Source organism: Coregonus clupeaformis, unplaced genomic scaffold (assembly GCF_020615455.1).
Source record: "Coregonus clupeaformis isolate EN_2021a unplaced genomic scaffold, ASM2061545v1 scaf2158, whole genome shotgun sequence".
NCBI classification, from domain to species: Eukaryota; Metazoa; Chordata; class Actinopteri; order Salmoniformes; family Salmonidae; genus Coregonus; species Coregonus clupeaformis.
Window position 1 is genome coordinate 24,041 of NW_025535612.1, and position 27,120 is coordinate 51,160.

The following is a 27,120-nucleotide window of genomic DNA, read 5'->3' on the forward strand; positions in this document are numbered from 1 at the left end:
GGTTCTTTTTTGTTTAATATGATAGAAACTGCGGTCTCAATAGCTGTAGCCTATAGGCTATTGTTCATAAAAGTGTCCATATATTTAATAAAAATGCTACATATCACCTAGCCTTTATGAAGTCAATATGAACTACTTACTAGAACTTCTACGTTTATATTAGTAATTTCTGTCTCTTAGATCTCAAATGTCACAGACACAGACTTTATGTTGACTGATGGTTATTTTTTGAGACAATAAAAAAAACTTAGCCCATATGAAATGTTTTTAACAGTTTTAAAGCATAGCCTAATCCATATAATAAACAACATTATTTTATTGAAGTAGCTGACATATATTTATGTTTTTTATTTAAAAAATGTTAACAGTTGAAATGAGCTATTCTGAGTGCTGGCTGACGACTTTAAATGGGTGCTGGCCAGTCAAGTAATGGCGCACACTGCTGTCCTATCTGTGTTACTACATATTACAGATTCCTCCCTTTAGTGAGTTGAACAGTAGGAGTCAGGCGTGGGCCCCCACAGTCTTCAATTGTTTCACTTCAAACTGATATACAGTGAAGGAAAAAAGTATTTGATCCCCTGCTGATTTTGTACGTTTGCCCACTGACAAAGAAATGATCAGTCTATAATTTTAATGGTAGGTTTATTTGAACAATGAGAGACAGAATAACAACAAAAAAATCCAGAAAAATGCATGTCAAAAATGTTATAAATTGATTTGCATTTTAATGAGGGAAATAAGTATTTGACCCCCTCTCAATCACAAAATATTTCTGGCTCCCAGGTGTCTTTTATACAGGTAACGAGCTAAGATTAGGAGCACTCTCTTAAAGGGAGTGCTCCTAATCTCAGTTTGTTACCGGTATAAAAGACACCTGTCCACAGAAGCAATCAATCAATCAGATTCCAAACTCTCCACCATGGCCAAGACCAAAGAGCTCTCCAAGGATATCAGGGACAAGATTGTAGACCTACACAAGGCTGGAATGGGCTACAAGACCATCGCCAAGCAGCTTGGTGAGAAGGTGACGATTATTCGCAAATGGAAGAAACACAAAATAACTGTCAATCTCCCTCTGCCTGGGGCTCCATGCAAGATCTCACCTCGTGGAGTTGCAATGATCATGAGAACGGTGAGGAATCAGCCTAGAACTACACGGAGGATCTTGTCAATGATCTCAAGGCAGCTGGGACCATAGTCACCAAGAAAACAATTGGTAACACACTACGCCGTGAAGGACTGAAATCCTGCAGCGCCCACAAGCTCCCCCTGCTCAAGAAAGCACATATACATGCCCGTCTGAAGTTTGCCAATGAACATCTGAATGATTCAGAGGAGAACTGGGTGAAAGTGTTGTGGTCAGATGAGACCAAAATGGAGCTCTTTGGCATCAACTCAACTCGCCGTGTTTGGAGGAGGAGGAATGCTGCCTATGACCCCAAGAACACCATCCCCACCGTCAAACATGGAGGTTGAAACAATATGCTTTGGGGGTGTTTTTCTGCTAAGGGGACAGGACAACTTCACCGCATCAAAGGGACGATGGATGGGGCCATGTACTGTCAAATCTTGGGTGAGAACCTCCTTCCCTCAGCCAGGGCATTCAAAATGGGTCGTGGATGGGTATTCCAGCATGACAATGACCCAAAACACACGGCCAAGGCAACAAAGGAGTGGCTCAAGAAGAAGCACATTAAGGTCCTGGAGTGGCCTAGCCAGTCTCCAGACCTTAATCCCATAGAAAATCTGTGGAGGGAGCTGAATGTTCGAGTTGCCAACCATCAGCCTCGAAACCTTCATGACTTGGAGAAGATCTGCAAAGAGGAGTGGGACAAAATCCCTCCTGAGATGTGTGCAAACCTGGTGGCCAACTACAAGAAACGTCTGACCTCTGTGACCCAACAAGGGTTTTGCCACCAAGTACTAAGTCATATTTTGCAAAGGAGTCAAATACTTATTTCCCTCATTAAAAATCAATATTTGACATGCGTTTTTCTGGATTTTTTTGTTGTTATTCAGTCTCTCACTGTTCAAATAAACCTACCATTAAAATTATAGACTGATCATTTCTTTGTCAGTGGGCAAACGTACAAAATCAGCAGGGGATCAAATACTTTTTTCCCTCACTGTAGATACCAAAGAAAAATCCAACTATAACTTTGTTTAAAGTGCTGTGGTTTACGACCTGATCTAGGTCATATAATAATGCATATTAAAATGGAAATATTATGATAATATTAGAAAGATGCTAATACATAATAAAATGGAAAGGCAGCATAAGCAGACTGTGTGTAGGTGGCTTCTCTTTAAATAGTGAACAACTCTACTCAAAAAGTTGAATGAACTCCATTTGAATGCAATTTTTAGTGGTGAACACTGTGTTCAACCACAGGTTCGTAATCCCCTAATAGGCTAAATAGGCTAGTCAATATCAAGGCTGTAAACTCAGAATAAGCAAATATCCCTTCTCATAAACACTGTCTGACTGCTAGTGTTCAAAGCAGTCCAATGTGTGTGGGTGGGGTCTAAGAGTCAGCAAATATCCCTGGGTGGTGTGGTTGGTATCTTTAAATGGTGAAGAACACATTTCCTGCCTCCCAGTCACCATGATAGGGTCTGTGATGTTGTTGCTCTTTTTCCTCCTTCTGTTCTTCTTCATCAGGGTCCGCCGACCTAAAAACTTCCCCCCAGGACCCCGTCCCCTGCCCATCCTCGGCAATCTGCTACAGCTGGACCCTGTTAACCCCCTCAAAGACCTGGAAAGGGTAAGAGAACTTTACAAAAAATCCACAAACCTGGAAAAGTTTGGTTTACACTCGGTTGATTTGTGTGTCATATACTGTATGTTGTCAGTGATTGAATAGTTAACAGTAATTTGGTTTTGTTTGAAGTTGCCCAAACTGTGTGAACCAATATATGTTTTTGTAGCGTCCTCACAGACCTTTTAGCTTGAACAAACAACATATATTTTTTACAAGACTTTCAACTAAAGCAGCTTAGATACTAACTAAAATGCTATTGTGATTCATGTCAGAACAGCAACAGCCACTAAACTGTGATTGATCCTAGAATAGGTCAGATTCCGACAGGTTCCATCAGGCCTAAATCAACATGCACTGTGACTTTTGAAACAAAGTCCACTTATTTCAGTGTGTTTAGAGATACAGTATCATTCATTGACAACCCTCAAAAGGTTATTGATGGGGATTTGTTTTATTACAGAAGTTTGTTCATCGATATTAATTTAACCCAGATAGAGAGAAGGAGTGTCAATGATACAATACAATAACTTTTCACAGGAGGTTGGTGGCACCTTAATTGGGGAGGACGGGCTCGTGGTAATGGCTGGAGCGTAATAGGTGGAATGGTATCAAATTCATCATTACATTCGCTCCGTTCCAGCCATTATTATGAGCCGTCCTCCCCTCAGCAGCCTCCGCTGGAACTGTCAGTAGTTGGATGCTATGGTTTAGTCTCATCTTCAGATGTGTCTGACTTGTCACACAACTTACTGTTCGGCTTGGGAACTTTCTCTCCCTCTCTCTACCTCTGTGTTTCAGCTGAAGAGGCGCTATGGTAACGTGTTCAGTCTGTACATCGGATCACGGCCTGTCGTAGTTCTGAATGGCCTTGAGGCGGTTCGTGAGGCACTGGTGACGCGCACAGCGGAATTTTCAGGACGACCAAACCATCTCATGATCAGCGACATCACAGAAGGCAAAGGTATTGAGTTCTTGATCCCTAGTATCCCCTAGGCTGGTCCTGGGTCAGTTTTATAATTTGTGATATAATATTGGTGTAGGTAGAGGTGGCCTTAAATCAGTTTAGATGAATGCAGAGCACAAACACACACTGCCTTGTCGGTACTGTGTGAACTGCGTATGTATCAGTGGAGGCTGCTGAGGGGAGGACGGCTCATAGTAATGGCTGGAATGGAGTCAAAGGAATGGTATCAACCACAGGGAAACAACATCTTTGATACCATTCCATTGACTCCATTCCAGACATTATTATGAGCCGTCCTCCCCTCAGCAGCCTCCACTGGTATGTATGTATGTGTGTGTGTGTGTGTGTGTGTGGGTATCTAACAGATGTGATCATACATCGTAACTCTCTTGCGTTGTGTTCTTAAAGAAATTCCCAGCCAGTTAATTGGTGTTTACTCACTTGCACACAGACTGTATATCAGACGGGGCATTTTGAAATCAAACATCATAACAATGACAAAAATAGTACAAAATACAATAGGTACCGTACACACACATAATATACATACTGTATACATATACACATATACATATACAGCGCATTCTGAAAGTATTCAGACCCCCTGACTTTTTCCACATTTTGTTATGTTACAGCCTTATTCTAAAATGGATTAAATTGTTTTTTTTCCCTCAACAATCTACACACATTACCTCATAATGACAAATCAAAACGGGTTTTTTGTAACACTCTGGCTCTATGGACGTTTATATTGAGCCAGGGTTGTTCATTTTCTTGTGTTGGGTGTATTTCATTTGGTGGTGTTGGGGATGGGTGAGTTTCATTTTGTTTGTGTCATGTGGTGATTGGTCGATGACTCCCAATCAGAGGTAACGAGTGTCAGCTGTCGGCTCGTTATCTCTGATTGGGAGCCATATATATTCTGTGTGTTTTCTCCTTTGTTTTGTGGGTTATTGTTTCCGTGTTTGCTGTTAGTAGTATTCTGTATAGAACTTCACGGATCGTCATTTGTTGTTTTTTCTTCGTGGTTGCTTTAATAATAAAGTCATCATGTTCACTCGCAACGCTGCGCATTGGTCCGCTCCTTTTGACGATCGTGACAGAATAACCCACCACAAAAGGACCAAGCAGCGTAACAAGCGGCAACAGGACCTACCTACACAGGAGTTATGGACGCCTCCTAAGGTCGGGACATGGGAAGAGTTATTGGACGGAAAGGATCCTTGGGCACAACCGGGAGAATATCGCCTCCCTCGTGAAGAGCTGGAGGCAGCCAAAGCCGAGAGGAGGTGGTACGAGGAGGCAGCGCAAGGCGAGGCTGGAAGCCCGTGGAAGAGAGGCAACCCCAAGAAATTTTTGGGGGGCACATGGCTTGGCAGCTGGGCAGCAGGAGGCTGCCACAGGGAGAAAAGGAGAGAAGGCTAACGGAGTACGGGAGCCATTGGCGAGTGGAAGGAGGGAAGTTGTTGTGGCACGGCATGAGAGACTGAAGTGTGTTCCCAGTCTGGTCCGGTCCGTTCTTGATCCCCAGTTAAGGCCAGTGGTGGGTGTTCCCGGTACGGACCGGTCTGTTCCTACTCCACGCACCAGGTCCACGATGTGCGTCGCCAGCCGGCCAGAGTCTGCCGTCTGCCCTAGGGCGTCTGAACTGCCCGTCTGCCAAGCGCTGCATAAGCCGCCCGTCTGTACTGAGCCTGCAAAGCCGTCCGTCTGCCATGAGCCTTCAGAGCCGTCCGCCAGACAGAATCATACACCTGCTATGGAATCAGCAGGAGCCGACGCAGCCTATGCTGGACTGGAGGCTCGGGTTCGTGACCGGCAGGAGCGGCTCATGCGGATGGGAGCCGTCCTGCTGGAGGTGATGACTGCAATCCGAGGCTGGGGTCCGCTCCACCGCTAGCCGCCCAGCCAGCACCATCAGCCAGCCATGAGCAGCCAGATCCGTCAGCCAGCCGCGAGCAGCCAGATCCGTCAGCCAGCCATGAGCAGCCAGACCCGTCAGCCAGCCATGAGCAACCAGATCCGTCAGCCAGCCGCGAGCAGCCAGATCCGTCAGCCAGCCATGAGCAGCCAGATCCGTCAGCTAGCCACGAGCAGCCAGATCCGTCAGCCAGCCATGAGCAGCCAGATCCGTCAGCCAGCCATGAGCAGCCAGATCCGTCAGCCAGCCATGAGCAGCCAGATCCGTCAGCCAGCCACGAGCAGCCAGATCCGTCAGCCAGCCATGAGCAGCCAGATCCGTCAGCCAGCCATGAGCAGCCAGATCTGTCAACCAGCCACGAGCAGCCAGATCCGTCAGCCAGCCATGAGCAGCCAGACCCGTCAGCCAGCCATGAGCAGCCAGATCCGTCAGCCAGCCATGAGCAGCCAGATCCGTCCAGCCAGCCATGAGCAGCCAGATCCGTCAGCCAGCCATGAGCAGCCAGATCCGTCAGCCAGCCATGAGCAGCCAGATCCGTCAGCCAGCCACGAGCAGCCAGATCCGTCAGCTAGCCATGAGCAGCCAGATCCGTCAGCCAGCCATGAGCAGCCAGATCCGTCAGCCAGCCATGAGCAGCCAGATCAGTCAGCCAGCCATGAGCAGCCAGATCCGTCAGCCAGCCACGAGCAGCCAGATCCGTCAGCCAGCCATGAGCAGCCAGATCCGTCAGCCAGCCGCGAGCAGCCAGATCCGTCAGCCAGCCATGAGCAGCCAGATCCGTCATCCAGCCAGGATTCGCCAGAGCCGTCGAGCCAGGATCCGCCAGAGCCGTCCAGACAGGATCAGCCAGAGCCTTCCGCCAGACAGGATCAGCCAGAGCCTTCCGCCAGACAGGATCAGCCAGAGCCTTCCGCCAGACAGGATCAGCCAGAGCCTTCCGCCAGACAGGATCAGCCAGAGCCTTCCGCCAGACAGGATCCGCCAGAGCCGTCCAGCCGGGATCCGCCAGAGCCGTCCAGCCGGGATCCGCCAGAGCCGTCCAGCCGAGATCCGCCAGAGCCGTCCAGCCGGGATCCGCCAGAGCCGTTCAGCCAGGATCCGCCAGAGCCGTCCAGCCAGGATCCGCCAGAGCCGTCCAGCCAGGATCCGCCAGAGCCGTCCAGCCAGGATCCGCCAGAGCCGTCCAGCCAGGATCCGCCAGAGCCGTCCCAGCCAGGATCCGCCAGAGCCGTTCAGCCAGGATCCGCCAGAGCCGTTCAGCCAGGATCCGCCAGAGCCGTCCAGCCCGGATCCGCCAGAGCCGTCCAGCCCGGGATCCGCCAGAGCCGTCCAGCCAGGATCCGCCAGAGCCGTCCAGCCAGGATCCGCCAGAGCCGTCCAGCCAGGATCCGCCAGAGCCGTCCAGCCCGGATCCGCCAGAGCCGTCCAGCCAGGATCCGCCAGAGCCGTCCCAGCCAGGATCCGCCAGAGCCGTCCAGCCAGGATCCGCCAGAGCCGTCCAGCCAGGATCCGCCAGAGCCGTCCCGCCAGGATCCGCCAGAGCCGTCCCAGCCTGGATCCGCCAGAGCCGTCCCGCCTGGATCCGCCAGAGCCGTCCCGCCAGGATCCGCCAGAGCCGTCCAGCCAGGATCCGCCAGAGCCGTCCAGCCAGGATCCGCCAGAGCCGTCCCGCCAGGATCCGCCAGAGCGTCCAGCCTGGATCCGCCAGAGCCGTCCCGCCAGGATCCGCCAGAGACGTCCCGCCAGGATCCGCCAGAGCCGTCCCGCCAGGATCCGCCAGAGCCAGCCAGCCAGGATCCGCCATCTAGTCAGGTGCTGCCCCCTTAGCCCGGTGCTGCCCTTTAGCCCGGTGCTGCCCCTTAGTCGGTGCGCCCCTGAGTCCGGTGCCGCCCCTTAGCCCGGTGCCGCCCCTTAGCCCGGTGCCGCCCCTTAGTCCGGTGCGCCCCTTAGTCCGGTGCTGCCTTTTAGCCCGGTGCTGCCCCTTAGCCCGGTGCTGCCCCTTAGGCCGATGCTGCCCCTTAGTCCGGGGGTTGCCCCCTTAGTCCAGGTGGGGTTAGGTGGAGGGTGGTCATTGGGAGGAGGCTACCGAAGCAGGTTGTGACTGTGGTGGGGTGGGGATCACGACCCGGGGCCAGAGCCGCCACCATGGACAGACGCCCACCCAGACCCTCCCCTAGTCCTGATGTTGGTGCGCCCGGAGTTCGCACCTTTAGGGGGGGGTACTGTAACACTCTGGCTCTATGGACGTTTATATTGAGCCAGGGTTGTTCATTTTCTTGTGTTGGGTGTATTTCATTTGGTGGTGTTGGGGATGGGTGAGTTTCATTTTGTTTGTGTCATGTGGTGATTGGTCGATGACTCCCAATCAGAGGTAACGAGTGTCAGCTGTCGGCTCGTTATCTCTGATTGGGAGCCATATATATTCTGTGTGTTTTCTCCTTTGTTTTGTGGGTTATTGTTTCCGTGTTTGCTGTTAGTAGTATTCTGTATAGAACTTCACGGATCGTCATTTGTTGTTTTTTCTTCGTGGTTGCTTTAATAATAAAGTCATCATGTTCACTCGCAACGCTGCGCATTGGTCCGCTCCTTTTGACGATCGTGACATTTTTAGACATTTTTGCAAATTTATAGCAAATAGAAAATGGAAAGATCCACATTTACATACAGTACCAGTCAAAAGTTTGGACACACCTACTCATTCAAGGGTTTTTCTTTATTTTTACTATTTTTACCTTGTAGGATAATAGTGAAGACATCAAAACTATGAAATAACACATATGGAATCATGTAGTAACCAAAAAAGTGTTAAACAAATCAGAATATATTTTATATTTGAGATTCTTCAAATAGCCACCCGTTGCCTTGATGACAACTTTGCACACTCTTGGCATTCTCTCAACCAGCTTCACCTGGAATGCTTTTCCAAGAGTCTTGAAGGAGTTCCCACATATGCTGAGCACTTGTTGGCTGCTTTTCCTTCACTCTGCCGTCTGACTCATCCCAAACCATCTCAATTGGGTTGAGGTCGGGTGATTGTGGAGGCTAGGTCATCTGATGCAGCACTCCATCACTCTCCTTCTTGGTCAAATAGCCCTTACACAGCCTGAAGGTGTGTTGGGTCATTGTCCTGTTGAAAAACAAATGATAGTCCCACTAAGCCCAAACCAGATGGGATGGCATATCGCTGCAGAATGCTGTGGTAGTCATGCTGGTTAAGTGTGCCTTGAATTCTAAATAAATCACAGACAGTGTCACCAGCAAAGCACCCCCACACCATAACACCTCCTCCTCCATGCTTTACAGTGAGAACTACACATGCGGAGATCATCCGTTCACCCACACCGCGTCTCACAAAGACACGGCGGTTTGAACCAAAAAATCTTAAATTTCCATCCTTTTCTTTGGCTGTCTTCATGAGAGCCAGTTTCATCATAGCACTTGATGGTTTTTGCGACTGCACTTGAAGAAACTTTCAAAGTTCTTGAAATGTTTCCGTATTGACTGACCTTCATGTCTTAAAGTAATGATGGACTGTCGTTTCGCTTTCCTTATTTGAGCTGTTCTTGTCATAATATGACACTTGAAACCCTACCTCTTTAAGGAATACCTGGAATAGTATAAAGTAATCCTTCTACCCCCCCTCCTCCCCCACCCCTTCATAAAAAAAAGAAAGAAGAAAAGTGGTTGTCCCACTGGCTATCATAAGTTGAATGCACCAATGTGTAAGTTGCTCTGGATAAGAGCGTCTGCTAAATGATGTAAATGTAAATGTAAATAATATGGACTTGGTCTTTTACCAAATAGGGCTGTCTTCTGTATACCCCCCCTACCTTGTCACAACACAACTGATTGGATCAAACGCATTAAGAAGGAAAGAAATTCCACAAATTAACTTTTAACAAGGCACACCTGTTAATTGAAATGCATTCCAGGTGACTACCTCATGAAGCTGGTTGAGAGAATGCCAAGAGTGTGCAAAGCTGTCATCAAGGCAAAGGGTGGCTACTTTGAAGAATCTCAAATATAAAATATGTTTTGATTTGTTAATACTTTTGTGGTTACTACATGATTCCATACATGTTATTTCATAGTTTTGATGTCTTCACTATTATTATACAATGTAGAAAATAGTAAAAATTAAGAAAAATCCTGGAATGAGTAGGTGTGTCCAATATTTTTGACTGGTACAGTATATATATCAAGCATATGTAGACGTCAGGAAATTTACATAGTGAACTTGTACACATTGTAATATTATACAGTATTTCAGAGTGTGACCTACTGCTTGCATGTCAATATCAGACTGGGAAGAACTGACGTTCGCAATCTCCCCCTATCTGCAAGCATAGCCAATGACAATACACCTTATTGGCATCTGACTTGAACCAACCAATAGAAACACATAAACATTGAATATATATTTCTGCAGTGGCAAGTGGAAACATAACCAACCCTGTTACATGTGTTTATCAGGGGTCATCATGGCAGATTTTGGCTCCAGCTGGAGGGACCACCGGCGCTTTGCTCTGACCACGCTGAGAAACTTTGGTCTGGGCAAACGCTCCATGGAAGAGCGCATCCTCGAGGAGGTCTCCCACATCTGCTCTGAGCTGGAACGCAATGCTGGTACAGCCACACACACACAACGTACCACATAGTCATCACCATACATGTTATTGTCATTATCACCACATAGTCAGTATCCAGACTAAAATTCCACAATATCAACCAATTATCGTTACAATATGTACAATACTGTGTTAACATTGGGTATAAAGAATGTGGTGATTTTTTACTCTATCTATCCTATCAGTGTGTTCAATACAGAAGCTCTATTATCGGTGCTCTTCTCTTGTCTGTGTGTATTGCCTGGTTCGGTGATCGTTGCTGTGTCCTAGCAGGCAGTTCGATGGACCCTCAGCACTTGTTCCATCTAGCGGCGTCGAACATCATCTGCTCACTGATTTACGGGGAAAGGTTTGAATACGACAACCCGGTCTTCCTCACCCTCATCAGTAGGATACAGGATTTAACCAAAATTGCTATCGGACCTTGGGCCATGGTACAGAACACTATTATCACTACTGCTGCTGCTACTCCACTACTTTTAATTGAAATAATATATATATATATATATATAATAGAAAACCAGGGTCGTTCCACCAATAGAGTGCCTTTTATGTCCCTCAGACATTATGTGTGTACATTTTTATGAAACACTCAATTGAACAGTTCGATCACATACATCTATTCTCTAACTAAACTAATCCATGTCAAAATAATCCAATAGCAGTGTGTTTTCATTCAAATAAGTTATTTGTTTTCTCTGGAAATCCCCATTTTGGGATGTACCACGTCACGTTTGCCTAACTTCTAGGGAAGCCCAACATTTTTCAAGTTGCACCATCATCAAATCAAATAACATTTTACTGGTCGCGTACACATACAGTACCAGTCAAAAGTTTGGACACCTACTCATTCAAGGGAATTTCTTTATTTCTACTATTTTTTACGTTGTAGAATAATAGTGAAGACATCAAAACTATGAAATAACACATATGGAATCATATAGTAACCCAAAAAGTGTTAAACAAATCAAAATATATTTTATATTTGAGATTCTTCAAATAGCCACCCCTTGCCTTGATGACAGCTTTGCACACTCTTGGCATTCTCTCAACCAGCTTCACCTGGAATGCTTTTCCAAGAGTCTTGAAGGAGTTCCCACATATGCTGAGCACTTGTTGGCTGCTTTTCCTTCACTCTGCCGTCTGACTCATCCCAAACCATCTCAATTGGGTTGAGGTCGGGGGATTGTGGAGGCCAGGTCATCTGATGCAGCACTCCATCACTCTCCTTCTTGGTCAAATAGCCCTTACACAGCCTGGAGGTGTGTTGGGTCATTGTCCTGTTGAAAAACAAATGATAGTCCCACTAAGCCCAAACCAGATGGGATGGCATATCGCTGCAGAATGCTGTGGTAGTCATGCTGGTTAAGTGTGCCTTGAATTCTAAATATAGCACAGACAGTGTAACCAGCAAAGCACCCCCACACCAAAACACCTCCTCCTCCATGCTTTACAGTGGGAACTACACATGCGGAGATCATCCGTTCACCCACACCGCGTCTCACAAAGACACAGCGGTTTGAACCAAAAAATCTCAAATTTGGACTCCAGACCAAAGGACACATTTCCACCGGTATAATGTCCATTGCTCATGTTTCTTGGCCCAAGCAGGTCTCTTCTTCTTATTGGTGTCCGTTAGTAGTGGTTTCTTTGCAGCAATTCGAACATGACCATTTTTTATTTCAAAATTATTTTCTATTTAACCATTTTCAGGTCTTGCCATAGACTTCAAGTAGATTTAAGTCAAAACTGTAACTCGGCCACTCAGGAACATTCACTGTCTTCTTGGTAAGCAACTCCAGTGTAGATTTGGCCTTGTGTTTTATCTTATTGTCCTGCTGAAAGGTGAAATCATTTCCCAGTTTCTGGTGGAAAGCATACTGTACCAGGTTTTCATCTAGGATTTTGCTCCATTCTGTTTATTTTTTATCCTTAAAAATTCCCCAGTCCTTAACAATTACAAGCATGCCCATAACATGATGCAGCCACTAATTGGCTTGAAAATATGGAGAGTGGTAGTCAGTAATGTGTTGTATTGGATTTGCCCCAAACATAACACTTTGTATTCAGGACAAAAAATGAATTGCTTTGCCACATTTCTTGCAGTATTACTTTAGTGCCTTGTTGCAAACAGGATGCATGTTTTTGAATATTTTTATACTATACTATACTATACAGGCTTCTTTCTTTTCACTCTGTCAATTAGGTTAGTATTGTGGAGTAACTACAATGTTGTTGATCCATCCTCAGTTTTCTCCTATCACAGCTATTAAACTCTGTAACTGTCTGATGGCGCCGGAGGGGATGGCTGCCGTTTTACGGGCTCCTAACCAATTGTGCTATTCTGTGTGTTTTTTTGCATTGTTTGTCACTTTTTTCGTACTTAATGTTTCTGCCACTGTCTCTTATGATCGAAAAGAGATTCTGGACATCAGAACAGCGATAACTCACCTCGGACTGGACGAAGATGTTTTCTTTAACGAATCGGAGGTGAAAGATTTACAGCTCCTCCGGACCAGGCCCAAATCCCCGTCATTTGCATGAAGAGGAGATGCCGATTCAGGGGGCGCAGATCTGGATGCTTGGTGAGAATTCGTCGGAGAGTAGATAATCCACCTTCACCATCCGTCCTACTGGCGAACGTGCGATCACTGGCGAATAAACTGGATGAGCTCCGTTCGAGACTATCCTACCAACGGGACATTAAAAACTGTAATATCTTATGTTTTAAGTATTTAGTCAGCCACCAATTGTGCAAGTTCTCCCACTTAAAAAGATGAGAGAGGCCTGTAATTTTCATCATAGGTACACGTCAACTATGACAGACAAAATTAGATTTAAAAAAAATAAAAAATCACATTGTAGGATTTTTAATGAATTTATTTGCAAATTATGGTGGAAAATAAGTATTTGGTCAATAACAAAAGTTTCTCAATACTTTGTTATATACCCTTTGTTGGCAATGACACAGGTCAAACGTTTTCTGTAAGTCTTCACAAGGTTTTCACACACTGTTGCTGGTATTTTGGCCCATTCCTCCATGCAGATCTCCTCTAGAGCAGTGATGTTTTGGGGCTGTCGCTGGGCAACACGGACTTTCAACTCCCTCCAAAGATTTTCTATGGGGTTGAGATCTGGAGACTGGCTAGGCCACTCCAGGACCTTGAAATGCTTCTTACGAAGCCACTCCTTCGCTGCCGGGCGGTGTGTTTGGGATCATTGTCATGCTGAAAGACCCAACCACGTTTCATCTTCAATGCCCTTGCTGATGGAAGGAGGTTTTCACTCAAAATCTCACGATACATTGCCCCATTCATTCTTTCCTTTACACGGATCAGTCGTCCTGGTCCCTTTGCAGAAAAACAGCCCCAAAGCATGATGTTTCCAACCCCATGCTTCACAGTAGGTATGGTGTTCTTTGGATGCAACTCAGCATTCTTTGTCCTCCAAACACGACGAGTTGAGTTTTTACCAAAAAAGTTCTATTTTGGTTTCATCTGACCATATGACATTCTCCCAATCCTCTTCTGGATCATCCAAATGCACTCTAGCAAACTTCAGACGGGCCTGGACATGTACTGGCTTAAGCAGGAGGACACGTCTGGCACTGTGGATTTGAGTCCCTGGCGGCGTAGTGTGTTACTGATGGTAGGCTTTGTTACTTTGGTCCCAGCTCTCTGCAGGTCATTCACTAGGTCCCCCCGTGTGGTTCTGGGATTTTTGCTCACCGTTCTTGTGATCATTTTGACCCCACGGGGTGAGATCTTGCGTGGAGCCCCAGATCGAGGGAGATTATCAGTGGTCTTGTATGTCTTCCATTTCCTAATAATTGCTTCCACAGTTGATTTCTTCAAACCAAGCTGCTTACCTATTGCAGATGCAGTCTTCCCAGCCTGGTGCAGGTCTACAATTTTGTTTCTGGTGTCCTTTGACAGCTCTTTGATCTTGGCCATAGTGGAGTTTGGAGTGTGACTGTTTGAGGTTGTGGACAGGTGTCTTTTATACTGATAACAAGTTCAAACAGGTGCCATTAATACAGGTAACGAGTGGAGGACAGAGGAGCCTCTTAAAGAAGAAGTTACAGGTCTGTGAGAGCCAGAAATCTTGCTTGTTTGTAGGTGACCAAATACTTATTTTCCACCATAATTTGCAAATAAATTCATAAAAATCCTACCAATGTATTTTCTGGAATTTTTTTCTTCTCAATTTGTCTGTCATAGTTGACGTGTACCTATGATGAAAATTACAGGCCTCTCTCATCTTTTTAAGTGGGAGAACTTGCACAATTGGTGGCTGACTAAATACTTTTTTCCCCCACTGTACAGTTGGCTGGGTTTTCCGTGCATCGGCAAGACAGAACAGCAACCTTCGCTAAGATGAGAGGTGGTGGTCTGTGTCTATTTGTCAATGACAGCTGGTGCGCAATCTCTAATATTAAGGAAGTCTCAAGGTTTTGCTCGCCTGAGGTAGAGTACCTCATTATAAGCTGTATAACACACTATTTACCATATTTGCATATATATTTTTCGTAGCTTTCAAGGAGCGGGACACTAATCCGGATGCTTATAAGAAATCCGCCATGCCCTCCGACGAACCATCAAAAAGGCAAAGCAGGACTAAGATTGAATCCTACTACACCGGCTCTGAAGCTCGTTGGATATGGCAGGGCTTGCAAACTATTACGGATTACAAAGGGAAACCCAGCCGTGAGCTGCCAAGTGACACAAGTATCTATAAATCACTGCTAGGCAAATCCCCGCCTTATCTTAGCTCATTGGTCACCATAGCAACACCCACCCGTAGTATGCGCTCCAGCAGGTATATCTCACTGGTCATCCCCAAAGCCAACACCTCCTTTGGCCGCCATTCCTTCCAGTTCTCTGCTGCCAATGACTGGAACGAATTGCAAAAATATCTGAAGCTGGAGACTCTTATCTCCCTCACTAACTTTAAGCATCAGTTGTCAGAGCACCTTACCGATCACTGCACCTTTACACAGCCCATCTGAAATTAGACCACCCAACTACCTCATCCCTATATTGTTATTTATTTTGCTCATTTGCACCCCAGTATCTCTATTTGCACATAATCTCTTGCACATCTATCATTCCAGTGTTAATACTAATTGTAATTATTTTGCACTATAGCCTATTTATTGCCTTACCTCCATAACTTGCTACATTTGCACACACTGTATATATATTTTCTGTTGTATTTTTTGACTTTATGTTTTGTTTTACCCCATATGTAACTCTGTGTTGTTGTTTTTATCGCACTGCTTCGCTTTATCTTGGCCAGGTTGCAGTTGTAAATGAGAACTTGTTCTCAACTGGCTTACCTGGTTAAATAAAGGTGAAAAAAAATAAAAAATAAAACAAGTCTACCAGATGAGCTAAATGCCTTCTATGCTCGCTTCGAGGCAAGCAACACTGAATCATGCATGAGAGAACCAGCTGTTCCGGACGACTGTGTGATCACGCTCGCCGTAGTCGATGTGAGTAAGACCTTTAAACAGGTCAACATTCACAAGGCCGCAGGGCCAGACGGATTACCAGGACGCATACTCAGCGCATGCCCTGACCAACTGGAAAGTGTCTTCACTGACATTTTCAACCTCTCCCTGACTGAGTCTGTAATACCTACATGTTTCAAGCAGACCATCATAGTCCCTGTGGCCAAGAACGCCAAGGTAACCTGTCTAAATGACTACCGCCCTGTAGCACTCACATCTGTAGCCATGAAGTGCCTTGAAAGGCTGGTCATGGCTCACATCAACACCATCATCCCAGAAAACCTAGACCCACTACAATTCGCATACCGCCCCAACAGATCCACAGAAGACTCCCCACTGTACTTACCCACCTGGAAGAAAGGAACAGCTATGTGAGAATGCTGTTCGTTGACTACAGCTCAGTGTTCAACACCATAGTGCCCTAAAAGCTAATCATTAAGCTAAGGCCCCTTGGACTAAACAACTCCCTTTGCAACTGGATCCTGGACTTCCTGATGGGCCGCCCCCAGGTGGTAAGGGTAGGCAACAACACATCTGCCATGCTGATCCTCAACATGGGGGCCCCTCAGGGGTGCGTGCTTAGTCCCCTCCTGTACTACCTGTTCACCCACGACTGCGTGGCCACGCACGACTCCAACACCATCATTAAGTTTGCCGACAAAACAATTGGGGTAGGACTGAACACCAATAACAATGAGACAGCCTACAGGGAGGAGGTCAGAGACCTGGCAGTGTGGTGCCAAGACAACAACCTCTCCCTCAACGTGAGCAAGACAAAATAGTTGATCGTGGACTACAGGAAAAGGGGGGGCCGAGCACACCCTCATTCACATCGATGGGGCTGTAGAGGAGGTCGAGAGCTTCAAGTTCCTTGGCGTCCAGATCACTAACGAACTATCATGGTCCAAACACACCAAGACAGTCGTGAAGAGGGCATGACAACGCCAATTCCCCCTCAGGAGACTGAAAATATGGTATGGGTCCTCAGATCCTCAAAATGTTCTACACTAGGTCTACACTTGTTGTCTTCGGCACATGTGACAAATAAAATTAGATTAGATTTGATTAGATTTTTAAGTCACCATTGGCCTCATGGTGAAATTCCTGAGCGGTTTCCTTCCTCTCCGGGATCTGAGTTAGGAAGGACGCCTGTGTCTTTGTAATGACTGGGTGTATTGATACGCCATCCAAAGTGTAATTAATAACTTCACCAGAGGAGGCTGGTGGGAGGCGCTATATGTGTTGATAAAACGTAGTCTCCTGAGTTGGGCAGTGGTCTAAGGCACTGCATCGCAGTGCTAACTCTGCCACTAGAGATCCTGGTTCGAATCCAGGCTCTGTCGCAGCCGGCCGCGACCGGGAGACTCATGGGCGGCGCACAATTGGCCCAGCGTCGTCCAGGGTAGGGGAGGGAATGGCCGGCAGGGATGTAGCTCAGTTGATAGAGCATGGCGTTTGCAACGCCAGGGTTGTGGGTTTGATTCCCACGGGGGGCCAGTATAAAACAATATATATATGTATTCACTAACTGTAAGTCGCTCTGGATAAGAGCATCTGCTAAATGACTAAAATGTAATTGTAAAGCCCTAGTTATTTTGTTGCTTTGGGAAAGTAATATCTAAAGATTCTTACTTATTTACTGTGATTAGTGATTTTGTCAATATACATATACACTGAGTATACAAAACATTAACATTAAGAACACCTGCTCTTTCCATGACATAGACTGACCAGGTGAATCCAGGTGAAAGCTATGATCCCTTATTGATGTCACTTATTAAATCCACTTCAATCAGTGGAGATGAGGTCTACAGACAATTGAGACATGGATTGTGTATGTGTGCCATTTAGAGGATGAATCAGCAAGACAAAATATTTAAGTGCCTTGGAGTATGATGGAGTATGATAGTAGGTGCCAGGTGCACCGGTTTGCGTCAAGAACTGCAACACTGCTGGGTTTTTCAAGCTCAACAATTTCCCGTGTGTATCAAGAATGGCCCACCAGACAACTTGACATAACTGTGGGAAGCATTGGAGTCAACATGGGCCAGCATCCCTGTGGAACGCTTTCGAAACCTTGTAGAATCTCCGAAAATGTTCCTAATGTTTGGTATACTCAGTGTACATCAGTCCCTCAGCTCAAACCTGTAATGTCAACTGAACCCTTGTTTGAATATGGTAAAACTGTTCCTCGTTCAATTATCATTTAAAAAGAAACATTGAACATCTAATAGTCAAATCATAGTGTAAAAGCAAATGAGTTGGTTCTACTCTTTTTGGCAATTTTCTGGTGTTTTGTGGTGGAAAACTGAGCATGTCGAGCATAACACGTTCTAACAAGTTCAAATGTTTTGGTAGGCTTGTATTCAATTGCCCCTCCCTATTGCACACAACAAGCTTCAATTCCCGCAGTAACAAGGGGAGTTATGGCTGATTTACTTTCTCTTTAATAGTCACTTTTATTGTCATTTTTCTTAATAGTACCATGAGATGGGAAAACATGTTTATTATGAAGTTGAACATATGTTCTTTATGACAGAATGTTAAAATCAGGTGAAATAGATATTTATTTTTGGCAAAATTACACTATCCAAAAGACACTCTATTTGTTGAATGACACATAGTGCCTTTAGTTGTAATCAGCCTGAGATCAGAAGAAGGCTTCAAGAAGCTAATTTATTTAGCTAAACCACACATACAGTGGGGAAAAAAAGTATTTAGTCAGCCACCAATTGTGCAAGTTCTCCCACTTAAAAAGATGAGAGAGGCCTGTAATTTTCATCATAGGTACACGTCAACTATGACAGACAAAATGAGAAAAAAAAATCCAGAAAATCACATTGTAGGATTTTTAATGAATTTATTGGCATATGATGGTGGAAAATAAGTATTTGGTCAATAACAAAAGTTTCTCAATACTTTGTTATATACCCTTTGTTGGCAATGACACAGGTCAAACGTTTTCTGTAAGTCTTCACAAGGTTTTCACACACTGTTGCTGGTATTTTGGCCCATTCCTCCATGCAGATCTCCTCTAGAGCAGTGATGTTTTGGGGCTGTCGCTGGGCAACACAGACTTTCAACTCCCTCCAAAGATTTTCTATGGGGTTGAGATCTGGAGACTGGCTAGGCCACTCCAGGACCTTGAAATGCTTCTTACGAAGCCACTCCTTCGTTGCCCGGGCGGTGTGTTTGGGATCATTGTCATGCTGAAAGACCCAGCCACGTTTCATCTTCAATGCCCTTGCTGATGGAAGGAGGGTTTCACTCAAAATCTCACGATACATGGCCCCATTCATTCTTTCCTTTACACGGATCAGTCGTCCTGGTCCCTTTGCAGAAAAACAGCCCCAAAGCATGATATTTCCAACCCCATGCTTCACAGTAGGTATGGTGTTCTTTGGATGCAACTCAGCATTCTTTGTCCTCCAAACATGACGAGTTGAGTTTTTACCAAAAAGTTATATTTTGGTTTCATCTGACCATATGACATTCTCCCAATCCTCTTCTGGATCATCCAAATGCACTTCAGACGGGCCTGGACATGTACTGGCTTAAGCAGGGGGACACGTCTCGCACTGCAGGATTTGAGTCCCTGGCGGCGTAGTGTGTTACTGATGGTTGGCTTTGTTACTTTGGTCCCAGCTCTCTGCAGGTCATTCACTAGGTCCCCCCGTGTGGTTCTGGGATTTTTGCTCACCGTTCTTGTGATCATTTTGACCCCACGGGGTGAGATCTTGCGTGGAGCCCCAGATCGAGGGAGATTATCAGTGGTCTTGTATGTCTTCCATTTCCTAATAATTGCTCCCACAGTTGATTTCTTCAAACCAAGCTGCTTACCTTTTGCAGATTCAGTCTTCCCAGCCTGGTGCAGGTCTACAATTTTGTTTTTGGTGTCCTTTGACATCTCTTTGGTCTTGGCCATTGTGAAGTTTGGAGTGTGACTGTTTGAGGTTGTGGACAGGTGTATTTTATACTGATAACAAGTTCAAACAGGTGCCATTAATACAGGTAACGAGTGGAGGACAGAGGAGCCTCTGAAAGAAGAAGTTACAGGTCTGTGAGAGCCAGAAATCTTGCTTGTTTGTAGGTGACCAAATACTTATTTTCCACCATAATTTGCAAATAAATTCATTAAAAATCCTACAATGGGATTTTCTGGATTTTTTTTCCTCAATTTGTCTGTCATAGTTGACGTGTACCTATGATGAAAATTACAGGCCTCTCTCATCTTTTTAAGTGGGAGAACTTGCACAATTGGTGGCTGACTAAATACTTTTTTTCCCCACTGTATATAGCTATATTGCTCTGTCACTTTGATCTGCTGATCTATCTCTTGTAGTTCTATGAACTCATACCTGCCCTGAGGGCCCTACCCTTGCCCTTCAAGAAAGCCTTCCACATCTATGATGAAATCAAAGAACATGCACAGAAGGCTGTGACCCGCCACAAAAGTTCAAGGGTCACAGGAGAGCCCAGGGACCTCATTGACTGCTACCTTGACCAGATTGACAAGGTAACTAATCAGGAGAGAAATAGACCTATGCAAGTTCAGTAAACAGACAGACATTTTCAAAGTCAAACTTAGTAGTTGTGTTGTGCTGGCGCTCTAACCAAAAATTGGGTGCTCAGTCCTAGGAATGTGTCTGTGTCTGTGTTTGTGTTTGTGTATGTCTCAGACTGGTGATGGAGGCTCCACATTTAATGATGTTCAGATGGTGTTTCTACTAATTGATCTTTTCATTGCTGGGACAGACACCACTTCCAACACCCTCCGCTGTGCCATTCTACACCTGATGACCAACCAACACATACAGGGTGAGTAAATACACATACAACACACATACTGGTACACATTTTGTGTATGGTACACAAAGACTGTGTGTGTTCCAGAACGCTGTCACTGGGAAATTGAGGACGTTCTTGAGGGACGTTCATATGCCTCGTTTGAGGACCGACACGCCATGCCGTATGTTCAAGCCGTGATCCACGAGTCACAGCGGATGGCTGACACTGTTCCTCTTAGCGTGTTCCATATGACCTCCTGCAACACGCAACTACACGGCTACCAGCTGCCCCAGGTGAGCATTGATATGACAACTGATACTGTTACGTAACCGATTAACTAGCCTACTGATTTTGCTACACTCGTTATGTCTAGGTGTCCTAGGCCTAGCTAAATGGTCTGTAACCTAATTTAATGTGTGCGTTAATGTGAGAAGTAAACGTATCCGGACCAGGTGTTGAATGCATGTGCCCCAGGAGACAGCCAAGTTCCGAGTTCAGGGCCAGCTCTGTCTTGACCTCTTGAGTCTGCCAGCCCAAGCGGATTATCAGTTGTTGTTCAAAGTGGTGACCAAAATACATACACACTACCAGTCAAAAGTTTGGACACACCTACTCATTCAAGGGTTTTTCTTTATATTTACTATTTTTTACATTGTAGAATAATAGTGAAGACATCAAAACTATGAAATAACACATATGGAATCATGTAGTAACCAAGAAAAGTGTTAAACAAATCAAAATATATTTTATATTTGAGATTCTTCAAATAGCCACCCTTTGCCTTGATGACAGCTTTGCACACTCTTGGCATTCGCTCAACCAGCTTCATGAGGTAGTCACCTGGAATGCATTTCAATTAACAGGTGTGCCTTCTTAAAAGTTAATTTGTGGAATTTGTTTCCTTCTTCATGTGTTTGAGCCAATCAGTTGGGTTGTGACAAGGTAAGGGTGGTATACAGAACATAGCCCTATGGACCAAGTCCATATTATGGCAAGAAAAGCTCAAATAAGCAAAGAGAAATGACAGTCCATCATTACTTAAAGATATGAAGGTCAGTCAATACGGAACATTTCAAGAACTTTGAACGTTTCTTCAAGTGCAGTCGCAAAAATATTCAAGCGCTATGATGAAACTGGCTCTCATGAGGACCGCCACAGGAATGGAAGACCCAGAGTTACCTCTGCTGCAGAGAATAAGTTCATTAGAGTTACCAGCCTCAGAAATTGCAGCCCAAATAAATGCTTCACAGAGTTCAAGTCACAGAAACATCTCATCATCAACTGTTCAGAAGGGACTGTGTGAATCAGGCCTTCATGGTCGAATTGCTGCAAAGAAACCCCTGCTAAAGGACACCAAGAAGAAGAAGAGACCTGCTTGGGCCAAGAATCACAAGGAATGGACATTAAGGTGGAAATTTGTCCCTTGGTCTGGAGTCCAAATTGGAGATTTTTGGTTCCAACCGCTGTGTCTTTGTGACGCGGTGTGGGGGAACGGATGATCTCCACATGTGTAGTTCCCACCATAAAGCATGGAGGAGGAGGTGTTATGGTGTGGGGGTGCTTTGCTGGTGACACTCTCTGTGATTTATTTAGAATTCAAGGCACACTTAACCAGTATGGCTACCACAGCATTCTGCAACGATACGCCATCCCATCTGGTTTGGGCTTAGTGGGACTGTCATTTGTTTTTCAACAGGACAATTACCCAACACACCTCCAGCCTGTGTAAGGGCTTTTTACCAAGAAGGAGAGTGATGGAGCACTGCATCAGATGACCTGGCCTCCACAATCCCCCGACAACCCAAATGAGATGGTTTGGGATGAGTCGGACGGCAGAGTGAAGGAAAAGCAGCCAACAAGTGCTCAGTATGTGTGGGAACTCCTTCAAACTCTTGGAAAAGCATTCCAGGTGAAGCTGGTTGAGAGAATGCCAAGAGTGTGCAAAGCTGTCATCAAGGCAAAGGGTGGCTATTTGAAGAATCTCAAATATAAAATATATTTTGATTTGTTTAACACTTTTTTGGTTTCTAAATGATTCCATATGTGTTATTTCATAGTTTTGATGTCTTCACTATTATTCTACAAAGTAGAAAAGAGCAAAAATGGAAAAAGCCTTGAATGAGTAGGTATGTCCAAACTTTTGACTGGTACTGTATATGCAAAAATGGTTCTAAGGTCACCAGTGGCAGCATATTGTTATGATATGGGGAGTGGTTTAGTGGTAGCAAATAGACAGTACACACTACCACTTCCACACCTCATCCCTAGGGCACTGCAGCAACCGGGTCCTTGATAAGCACAACAGTGCAGGCATTCAAGGGCATAGTCAATCCGTGAGAGAGAGGTGGCTTTGGAGCTTCTCGGCCTGCTAGTCTTTGTTTTGTTTTAGTTAACCTCTTTATTTTTGGACATGTATTTTGGTAAGTGTCCTGGGCTAGAGTGAGTGATGTCATGATGGGTAAAGAATGTAGGCTATACCTGAGATATCATCTGTGTAACCTCCCCATTTCTCAGTCATATGAGTACATCTCCTTATCTAGTTCTCACCCTAACTACACTTTCCTCTTTGGTTCCAGGGCACGATGGTGATTCCTAACCTGTCCTCTGTGCTCCATGAAGAGGGCCAGTGGAAGTTCCCTCAGGAGTTCAACCCTGACAACTTCCTCAACGAGGATGGCGAGTTTGTGAAACCAGAGGCCTTTCTGCCATTCTCAGCAGGTACAGAGAGAGAGGTAGAGCGAGAGCGAGAGAGAGAGAAAGAGAGAGAGGATGCATAGAGACTGAACAAGAGAGTTCGTGTTGATATAAGATATATAAGAGTGTTTATACAGTGCATTCGGAAAGTATTCAGACCCCTTGACCTTTGACATTTTGTTACGTTACAGCCTTATTCTAAAATGTATTAAATATTTTTTTCCTGATCAATCTACATACAATACCCCAGAATGACAAAGCAAAAACTGGTTTTTATAAATTTTAGGACATTTATTAAAAATAAAAAATATAAATACCTTAATTACGTAAGTAATAGACCCTTTGCTATGAGACTCGAAATTGAGCTCAGGTGCATCCTGTTTCCTTTGATCATCCTTGAGATGTTTCTACAACTTGATTGGAGTCCACCTGTGGTAAATTCAATTAATTGGACATGATTTGGAAAGGCACACACCTGTCTATATAAGGTCCCACAGTTGACAGTGCATGTCAGAGCAAAAACTAAGCCATGAGGTCGAAGGAATTGTCCGTAGAGCTCAGAGACAGGATTGTATCGAGGCACAGATCTGGGGAAGGGTACCAAAACATTTCTGCAGCATTGAAGGTCCCCAAGGACACAGTGGCCTCCATCATTCTTAAATGGAAGAAGTTTGGAACCACCAAGACTCTTCCTAGAGCTGTCTGCCTGGCCAAACTGAGCAATCAGGGGAGAAGGGCCTTGGTCAGGGAGGTGACTAACAACCCGATGGTCACTCTGACAGAGCTCCAGAGTTCCTCTGTGGAGATGGGAGAACCTTACAGAAGAACAATCATCTGTGCAGCACTCCACCAATCAGGCCTTTATGGTCGAGTGGCCAGACAGAAGCCACTCCACAGTAAAGGCACATGACAGTCCGCTACGAGTTGGCCAAAAGGCACCTAAAGGACTCTCAGACCATGAGAAACAAGATTCTCTGGTTTGATTAAATCAAGATTGAAGTCTTTGGCCTGAAGGCCAAGCATCACGTCTGGAGGAAACCTGGCACCATCCCTACGGTGACGCATGGTGGTGGCAGCATCATGCTGTGGAGATGTTCAGCGGCAGGGACTTGGAGACTAGTCAGGATCGAGGGAAAGATGAACAGAGCAAAGCACAGAGAGATCCTTGATGAAAACCTGCTCCAGAGCGCTCAGGACCTCAGTCTGGGGCGAAGGTTCACCTTTCAACAGGACAACAACCCTAAGCACACAGCCAAGACAATGCAGGAGTGGCTTCGGGACAAGTCTCTGAATGTCCTTGAGTGGCCCATCCAGAGCCCGGACTTGAACCCGATCGAACATCTCTGAAGAGACCTGAACATAACTGTGCAGCGACGCTCCCAATCCAACCTGACAGAGATTGAGAGGATCTGCAGAGAAGAATGGAGAAACTCCCCAAATACAGGTGTGCCAAGCTTGTAGCGTCATACCCAAGAAGACTCAAGGCTGTAATCGCTGCCAAAGGTGCTTCAACAAAGTACTGAGTAAAGGGTCCCAATACTTATGTAAATGTGATATTTTATTTATTTTTTATTTATACATTTGCAAGACTTTCTAACCTGTTTTTGCTTTGTCATTATGGGGTATTGTGTGTAGATTTATGAGAATGATGGAGGTCACTGTGTTCTTAGGGACATTATATTCTGCAGACATTTTTTGGTACCCTTCCCCAGATCTGTGCCTCGACACAATCCTGTCTCAGAGCTCTACGGACAATTCCTTCGACCTCATGGCTTGGTTTTTGCTCTGACATGCACTGTTAACTGTGGGACCTTATGACAGGTGTGTGCCTTTCCAAATCATGTCCAATCAATTGAATTTACCACAAATGGACACCAATCAAGTTGTAGAAACATCTCAAGGATGATCAATGGAAACAGGATGCACCAGAGCTCAATTTCGAGTCTCATAGCAAAGGGTCTGAATACTTATGTAATTAAGGTATTTCTGTATAATTTCTAAACACCTGTTTTTGCTTTGTCATTCTGGGGTATTGTGTGTAGATTGATGAGGAAAAAACAATTTAATCAATTTTAGAAAAGGCTGCAATGTAGCAAAATGTGGAAAAAGTAAAGGGGTCTGAAAACTTTCCGAATGCACTGTAAATAGAAAAGGCTTGTCCACCATGTTTATTACAGCATGTGTATGAGGGTGTTGTCAACATAAATAACTGTGTGTGTGTGTTTGTGTGTTTGTGTTCCTCAGGCTCTCGTGTATGCCTGGGAGAAGGGTTAGCGCGCATGGAGCTCTTTCTGATACTGGTGACCTTGCTTCGACGTTTCCAATTTGTCTGGCCTGAACAAGAAGGTGCACCTGACTTCCGCCAGATTTTTGGCATAGCACAGGCGCAAAAACCCTACCGCCTGGGAGTGCGCCTGAGGAGCAGCCAGTGATGGTGAACTACACACAGTTTTCATTTAGGGTCAATATCACTAAAGCAGCACATTAAACAATGCTGTACCCTCCATTGAGTGCCTTATAGTTTTTGCTAAACACATTTTGTGACCTGTGAAGGACAGACTAAATAAAATGACCTCTTTTCATGTGAAACAAATGAACCTCCTCAACAGGGAAACATCATGTAACATGTAGAATTATGTAATATTCTGCAGCCAGTCCAGAAATAAATGGGATAGTGATTTTTTGTGTTTTATTTCCTCCTACCTATGACCCTTCAAACCACATTCCATACAGAGACACAGCAAACATACACAGACACAGATGCGATGCAAACATTTCTAATGAAACTATAGAATAGAACGAAATGTAAAAGTCCTAAAAACAACACTCAAACAAAACAACCTTCTAAGTATTTTTATTTCTTTATTAATTTTAAAAGAAAATACACAAAGCCCTCTGAACATACAGAAAGCTTGTTGACTGTAGAAACGGTCTATACAAAGGTGTGTAAAAGTAATCTTTAAGTCAGAGATCAATCTAATAAACAAATTGTTTGTTTTTTCAAAGCACAAGTACAGTAGCTACTCACCTTTTATTTGTTATATTATTATTAACCTTTATTTAAACAGGGAGTCACATTGAGATAAAACTATTTTACAAGAGAGCCCTGTATAAGTTTACAAATAAAACCCAATACATAAATAAAACACAACAGCCCTACAAAACACATTATAATAAAACACATAATACACAACATTAAATATATTTAAGAAAAGCAATCGCATTCTGTAACATAAAAGTCTCCAATCAATAATTTTCAATGCCTGAAAGGCACCAGAAAATCTAATTGCAAGGAATTATGTGTATTGTTCCACACATAAGAGCCAAAAAAAACTACAAGCAGATTTGACCAATTCTGTGGAGACCAAAGGGATCTCCAGTTATCCATACCTGAGAACGAGTTTGGTCATTTATACGTCTAAAATTAATCAATGAAGTAATGTACAGAGGAAGTTTCTGCAAGACTGCTTTGTAAATAAATAAAAGACAGAGAGGTCCATCCCACATGTTTGTAAAGAATACAATGATGAGTCATAAAACATTCCCCAGTGATAAAACGTATTGCTGAATGGAATACTGAGTCCAATGGTTTCAAAACAGAGGCTGCCGCGTGCATATAAATAATGTCACAGTTAATGTCACCATAGTCTATTACAGGAAGAAGCGTTGTTTGAACAATCTTCCTTCTATTTTCAAAACTGAGGCAGGATTTATTTCTATATAAAAAAACAATTGTAGATCTCAGCTTCTTTGTCAAGTTTTCAATGTGTGTTTCAAAAGACAACTTGTCATCAATCCAGATACCCAAGTACTTATAGTGAGTAACAGTGGCGGCTCCTGAAAAAATT

General features: G+C 44.6%; 1 protein-coding gene across 2 annotated transcripts; it reads left to right on the forward strand.

The window, feature by feature from the left end:
* Positions 1-2,561: 2,561 nt before the first annotated feature.
* On the forward strand, positions 2,562-25,952 carry LOC121548262 (cytochrome P450 2D15). 2 transcript variants are annotated; one of them, XM_041859675.2, is made up of 9 exons: positions 2,562-2,768; positions 3,564-3,726; positions 10,124-10,276; positions 10,549-10,712; positions 20,133-20,306; positions 20,470-20,608; positions 20,684-20,871; positions 23,155-23,296; positions 25,517-25,952. In XM_041859675.2, the coding sequence occupies exons 1-9, from the start codon at positions 2,610-2,612 to the stop codon at positions 25,702-25,704; spliced, it is 1,470 nt and encodes a 489-aa protein (XP_041715609.2). In that variant the 5' UTR covers positions 2,562-2,609; the 3' UTR covers positions 25,705-25,952. The 2 variants fall into 2 exon arrangements, with proteins under 2 accessions (XP_041715609.2, XP_041715610.2); XM_041859676.2 differs by having other exon boundaries at positions 10,552-10,712.
* Positions 25,953-27,120: the final 1,168 nt, after the last annotated feature.